The 6,098-nt window shown below is 45.6% G+C and overlaps 1 protein-coding gene across 2 annotated transcripts; it reads left to right on the top strand.

Moving 5' to 3' along the window:
- The first annotated feature begins 787 nt into the window (after nt 1-787).
- ANKRD66 (ankyrin repeat domain 66) lies at nt 788-5,842 on the top strand. Of its 2 annotated transcripts, none has more exons than XM_075266825.1 (4): nt 788-865; nt 3,546-3,704; nt 4,732-4,960; nt 5,508-5,842. In XM_075266825.1, the coding sequence occupies exons 2-4, from the start codon at nt 3,557-3,559 to the stop codon at nt 5,758-5,760; spliced, it is 630 nt and encodes a 209-aa protein (XP_075122926.1). In that variant the 5' UTR covers nt 788-865; nt 3,546-3,556; the 3' UTR covers nt 5,761-5,842. The 2 variants fall into 2 exon arrangements, with proteins under 2 accessions (XP_075122926.1, XP_075122924.1); XM_075266823.1 differs by having other exon boundaries at nt 4,729-4,960.
- Nucleotides 5,843-6,098: the final 256 nt, after the last annotated feature.

The following is a 6,098-nucleotide window of genomic DNA, read 5'->3' as shown; positions in this document are numbered from 1 at the left end:
TGGAGTCCCAGGGTGAGAGTAGACCTATGCAGCAGGACAAAAAAGACCTTTCATGTCCTCGGAGATTAGCGGTTTTATATATTATTATATTGTACCGCTAGAAAGCTGATAGTATGCTGAATTCACTGCACTGTCAGCTTTGCCGGTATGTGCCCCAGGTGTAGAGATATCGGTGCCGAAACTGATAGCCCCCCACCTTCAGAAGGGTGGATCGTAGAGATCAGTGTCATCGTTGTAGTGAGAGGAACTCCCCCTAAAACTACAACACTATGAAGAGTGTACAGTGTGTCAGCTTTCTGCTAGTATATAACACTGCCAATGTCAGAGGATAGGAAATATTAATAGAGGAGACAAGGACAATAAAAGGGAACTCCTTATCTGGAGAATCCATTGCTTCAGTGGATCTCCCTTTGACTAGTTAGTTAACAGGGGTAAGGTTGTCTACTCCTCGGTCCTGTCTCCCACACTGGTAGGTAGCTGCTCAATATAGCGCTCATCTGGTTCTGGACATAACAGTCCCCCAGCCACACTGCCCCTCTCACAGGTCAACTTTTGAAGTCCTTCTGGAGGTCCCAAGATGGTAGATGTAAGATATATATACAGTTCTATAACCATCTACAAATTCTGAAATTTCTGATAATCTGGCACCTTTCACGTCTCCTTGGTACAATATGAAAGAACTTGGTTGACTAAGATTCCCACAAGCATGGATCTGCAGTGAGAGGCCGTCACACAGCAGGGAGGAGAGAGTTTCTATGGTGCCCACTAACAACAAAAGACGCCTTCTCTCGTCTTCTGTAATGTTCTCCTCATGTGAAGATCGGGCTGGAAATACCACAATGCTTCTCTACGTCTGCAGGATAATGTAAGAAACTTCTCTTTATATCCCTGTTGTTAATTCATTTACTTTAGAACATTGAGAATCACTTTGTTGACCAATCTGTGTATCTAGGCAAGTATCTGAAAGCTGTATACTGCTGTATAGTCATGGTGTAGGCTCATTCGTAGTAGATATTAAGGTCAGATGGATACTACCAGTGATACCTCCTCCTTCATCTCTGCCTACTGCCCTACCTGTGCTCTTGGTTTCAACAATGATCTAAGCCCTTGTTCACATCTGCTTTTGTATTCCTTCTGGGGAGAGTCTGCATGGAGACCCCCGCCCAGAATACAAATGCAATTGCAAGCGCTGGTGCAGTAAAAGCACACGGACCCTATAGACTATAATGGGGTCCGTGTGCTTGCCACGCACTGCCCGCACGAATCATGCGGAGAGGAAAGTAGATGGTGAACTACTTTCCTGTCCGCACGATGCCTGTGGAGATCTGGCGGTAAGCACATGGACCCCTTTATAGTCTATGGGGTCTGTGTGCTTTTACTGCACCAACGCTTGTACTTGCGTTTGGTATTCCGTTCAGGAGGGGGGTCCTCATGCGGACTTCCCCGGACGAAATCCAAACGCTGATGTGAACAAGGGGTAAGGCTAACATCTTCCATAGTTCAAAACTTTTCTCGAGTTGCACCACAACTCTGGAATGCACTACCTTCAACAATCTGAAAATTGCCAACATATATAAGTTAAAGTGTCCCGTCTGCCCCTGAGAGTAACATGGCTGACAGATCATGACATGTTTTTAGCCGACCCTGGCGTTCCATGGGTTAGGCTGTTAGTTGTGCCGAAGGTCCCGGCAGACGGTTGCCTCTCTCAGTTGTGTGAGGCACGTGCACACTCGCGAAAGTGCTGTCTGATAGGCTCCTTCACTCTGTACCCACCTAGTTCTTAGAGGTGGGAGTGAAAAGCGTCGGGCCCTCTACCCCACTGTGCTAGTTGGTCACTGTTAGTATTATATTTGTTTTGTATATTTTGTGTACTGTATGTAAACCACCATGGAGTTAATGGTGCTATATAAATACATAATAATAATAATAATAATAATACCATAAAGAATCATTGTCATCATGATCTAGTTAGGGAGTTCAAGTGACACCTGCCAGTGTAGCTATGACCATTATACGGGGTTAGGTCAGGTTACAGATAATGGCCACCTCTCCAAAAATGCTATGCTATTCATTAACATACTATAGGTTTTTATTTTGCTTTGCTACATAGTTTTGTGACCCCGGTGTTCTGGTCAGGTTAGCAGGTCATAGGCCAGAGGTCAGTCCACCATATCACCTCTTATTGTGCAATCTTTGTGCATACAAAGCTTCTCTCTGCTGAATGACTTGAGACCTGCTGACCAGACCACTAGTGGTTCACCACAATGTCCTGAATTTGGTCTTCTCAATGACATCTTCATGATTTCTTAGATTTTCTACATTTTGTTACTGGCTCTCTTCTCCTTGTCCTTAAAGGATAACTGGAAAGCTAGATGGGATAGGGGGTGGTGGAAATGCTTTTTTTTCAAAAAGTGATACTCACCTGCCACTAATTTTCGGGTTGTGTGACTTGTCCCATGTTCCCTCTAGGGCCAGTCCTGGCATGGCAGGAAGTAATTGGCTACAGCTGTCACTTTAACCCCAGCATCTCCTGGCCAGTGCCAGCACCAGAGAAATCGGGGGTCGTGCGGGCCAGGGGTAGGGGAGTATAACGTTTTAAAAATTTTACAGAGAGTGTGGCACATCTTTGGTGCAGAAAAGGGCTGTGCACCAACGATACGCCACATCTACACCCATCTATGCTAGAAAACTGTACAGTACGTATACTCAGCGCTGCACCTCCCATGAGGCGACCTGAAGCGACCGCTTCAGGCGGCGCTATGTCAGGGCCCCTAGGGAGGGCGGCATTTTTGCTTACCTAAGCCAGTCCAGGACAAGCTGTCCTGGACTGGCTTAGCACCAAGCGGTGGATTGGGGAGGTCGCTGAAGCAGCGCTGCTCCAGCAGCCTCCCCTCACGCTCAGGCAGAGAGCAGGTCCTCTCCCTGCCTGCGAACGCCGCTAAGCCCCACCCCCTTTGCTTCACCCGCCCAGTTCGTGCTCCATCACACCCCCTCCGCCACGCCCCCTATTTCCGGGGGGGGGGGGCTTTCTGTCGTTCGCCTCGCGCGGCGAAAGGGGTAAGTTCACCCCTGCGTATACTTATAAAAGTGAGTCTGCCCACTCACAAAAGTGAGTCTAAGAATAGTTGACAACGCCATACAGAGACTATGGGGGATGATGGGTGATCATACAGGTTGCATAACTGAGAAATCCACTTGTAATGCTCCTGGTACCCAGGAGGCGGTCCCATCATATACAGTGCTCCAAACTCTCTGTAGTGGACACATCCCAACCCCTCTCCTCTGCCCTGATTGGTAGCTCTAGAGGTCTCCTGATTGGAAACTGGCGAAGAGGAGGGGCTGAAGAAAGCTTAGAGCACTGTACAACAAGGGACCGCCTCCTGTGCACTTGAGATTGCGGCACTAAATACTTTCAAACTGCATGACCATCACCCCAGTTATATTAACACTGTTCTCCCTTTCCGGGGATCGGTGTTGAGGGGTCAGTATCGCTGACAGATTCCCTTTAAAGAATTTATTATTATAACTACAATTTTTTCCCCCAGAACTTCACAAGATGGCTGATGTCACCGAACTCCACCAAGCAGCAGCTCTCGGGGATTATGATTTGGTCTCTGACATCTTGAAGAAAGGTCTCCATGACCCAAATCACAAAGACATTGACTGGAACGACAGGACGGCGCTGCACTGGGCAGCAGCCAAAGGTACGTCCAATGTAAAATTGTACACCAGACCCCTGGTACTTATAGTCGTACTGTCAAGCCATGCTGGGAGTTGTAGTTCTACTCCAGTGGAAACCATTGCCTTATAGCTACAACACTGAGGGGCATCCATGAGTACAGTGTATTTAGTGTAGTCCTAGGATGAAATGTGTGACAACCCTGTCCTAGTCAAACATATCCCCCTTTAACATGACATCTTGCCACAAAGCACCACGGTCCTGGATTTAAGGACCAAAATAAAGTAAATTAGGGGAAATTTATTAGAAATGGAGCCACAATTCTATGTTACTATATGAATGCTAATGTCATCTATGTATACGTAATACCTGGGAGGAAATGTACTGTGGTTGCGTAAGGAACATCTCACATATGTCTGGAATGACTCAAGGTCAGATTATTACGTCAGACACAAGACTGTCAGCAAACAAGTATCCAAAATATTGGGAAATATACTATTGTAAGGCGTGGGTGCAGCATGAAAGTGAGAGTAATTTGACCTCCCTGGCATTCTAACCCTGTCATATGTATTGGAAAATTGCTTAACATTGATTTAGGCCGATGATGGTGTAATGTGCAGATCCTACAGGGGCCTCTGCTGAAGGCATCCTGGCTGGCACTGTTATGGGGGTACTATGGCTGGCACTGTTATGGGGGTACGATGGCTGACACTGTTATGGGGGTACTATGCCTGGCACTGTTATGGGGTACTATGGCTGGCACTGTTACAGTGGATTCTGTCTAGCATTGTTATGGGGGATTCTGATGACTCTGCTCTGGGCACACTATGACTGCCATTGTTATGGTGGATTCTGTTTAGCAATTTCATGGGAGCAGTATCGTGAAACTGGAGTATTGGAGTATTTTAGGACATGACTGCTGTATGAAAACCTGTTGAATACTCCAATTCTATTTTTCCCAGGGGGTAAATTCTCAGTGGAGTTGTCTGAAAATCTCCCCTTTACCTGCTCTTACATTTACCCCTCTGAACTACCTTCCTTGTCCCCAGCAGGGCAGTCGGACACAGTCAAGCTGTTGGTAGAATATGGGGCCCGGCCCTGTCTGAGGACGGACACCGGTTGGACACCAGCACATTTTGCTGCAGAATCGGGAAAGCTCAGTGTCCTGCGCACCCTCCACTCCTTACACGCACCCATCGATGCCCCCGACATTCATGGAGACTCCCCCAGAAGAATCGCAGAGATCTACGGCCATAAAGATTGCGTCAAGTTTCTGGAGACGTAAGTTTCATCTGGGGGTGAATGTTTTATGGGGCATTGTATATCTCTCTGTCACTGCCAATGTATAACTCTAGAAGAGTTACAAAACCAAAACTCACATATCTCTTAGTATTAGGGTAAAAGGGGAGACTGAGGCAAGTGTCATGGAGGCCGCAATTCTTCCTGTATGGGCCAGATGATGGGACTGAGGATAATCTCTGTCCCATGTGGTCAGTCCTGATATCAGGGAACATTTTGGCCACCAAGAATGTTTTTTTTTTTTTTTTTTTATCAGGGTGTCATGGCGTTTGGAAGTTGGCGAGTTGGTCCCCTTGCTCTATATAGAGGGCAGGGTATATGAAAATTTTGTGTAATGCACTCTGTGTGCAGATATTGATATGTCCCTCAAAAGTAAGGGGTAATCATTGTAGTTATTAGTATTAGTACATGTCTCCTCCTGCTGGTGAAACTAAGATATTGCAATTTTTGGTAACAGTAAATCCTTAAAGGAATGATTGGTATATTGTATCTTTAACTGGTATTTTATTACATGTTATTGCTTTCCCAGGGCTGAAGTGGAATGCAGAGACTATCGCCGAGCTGCGGCCCTGCAGGAGAATCCTCTGGATGAGATGGATGAAGACTGGGAGGCCAAAAAGTCAGAGCTTCTAAAATCTCAACTCTGTGCTAAAAATAATGAGTCCAGAACAAAGCAAGGAAAACTTTCCTCAGGGCCAATGTTCATGGAGAAGTCCTGTCAGGGACAAACAAGAAGGTCACTGAACCCATCACACGTGCGAGTGCAAAGAAGGACAAAGTAATGGCAGAAAACTACTAATACAGTGACATAACTGGAGGATATACAGCATTGGTGTGTGTTATCCTGCTCTTCTCCACCAGGTGGAGCTATCATTACAGCATATTAAACTACAGATAAGATAAAATAAAATAAGATAAGATAACCCTTTAATAGTCCCACCATGGAGAAATTCAGTGTATTACAGCAGCATAGATAATACAATAATAATACAAATACAAAAAGCAGAATCATTACGGTGACAGTAGGTAAAGATAAAAAAGATCAAGGTAAAAAATAATAATAATAAATAATACATTTTATTTATATAGCGCCAACATATTCCGCAGCGCTGTACAATTT

This window comes from Leptodactylus fuscus, chromosome 3 (assembly GCF_031893055.1).
Source record: "Leptodactylus fuscus isolate aLepFus1 chromosome 3, aLepFus1.hap2, whole genome shotgun sequence".
Lineage (NCBI taxonomy): Eukaryota > Metazoa > Chordata > Amphibia > Anura > Leptodactylidae > Leptodactylus > Leptodactylus fuscus.
This window is presented reverse-complemented; position numbering and strand designations above follow the sequence as displayed.

Coding starts and splice junctions, on each gene's coding strand:
- ANKRD66 (XM_075266823.1), top strand. CDS start 3,557: ATGGCTGATGTCACCGAACTCCACCAAGCAGCAGCTCTCGGGGATTAT. Junction 3,705..4,728: donor GCACTGGGCAGCAGCCAAAG/GTACGTCCAATG, acceptor CCTTGTCCCCAG/CAGGGCAGTCGGACACAGTC. Junction 4,961..5,507: donor TGCGTCAAGTTTCTGGAGAC/GTAAGTTTCATC, acceptor TTGCTTTCCCAG/GGCTGAAGTGGAATGCAGAG.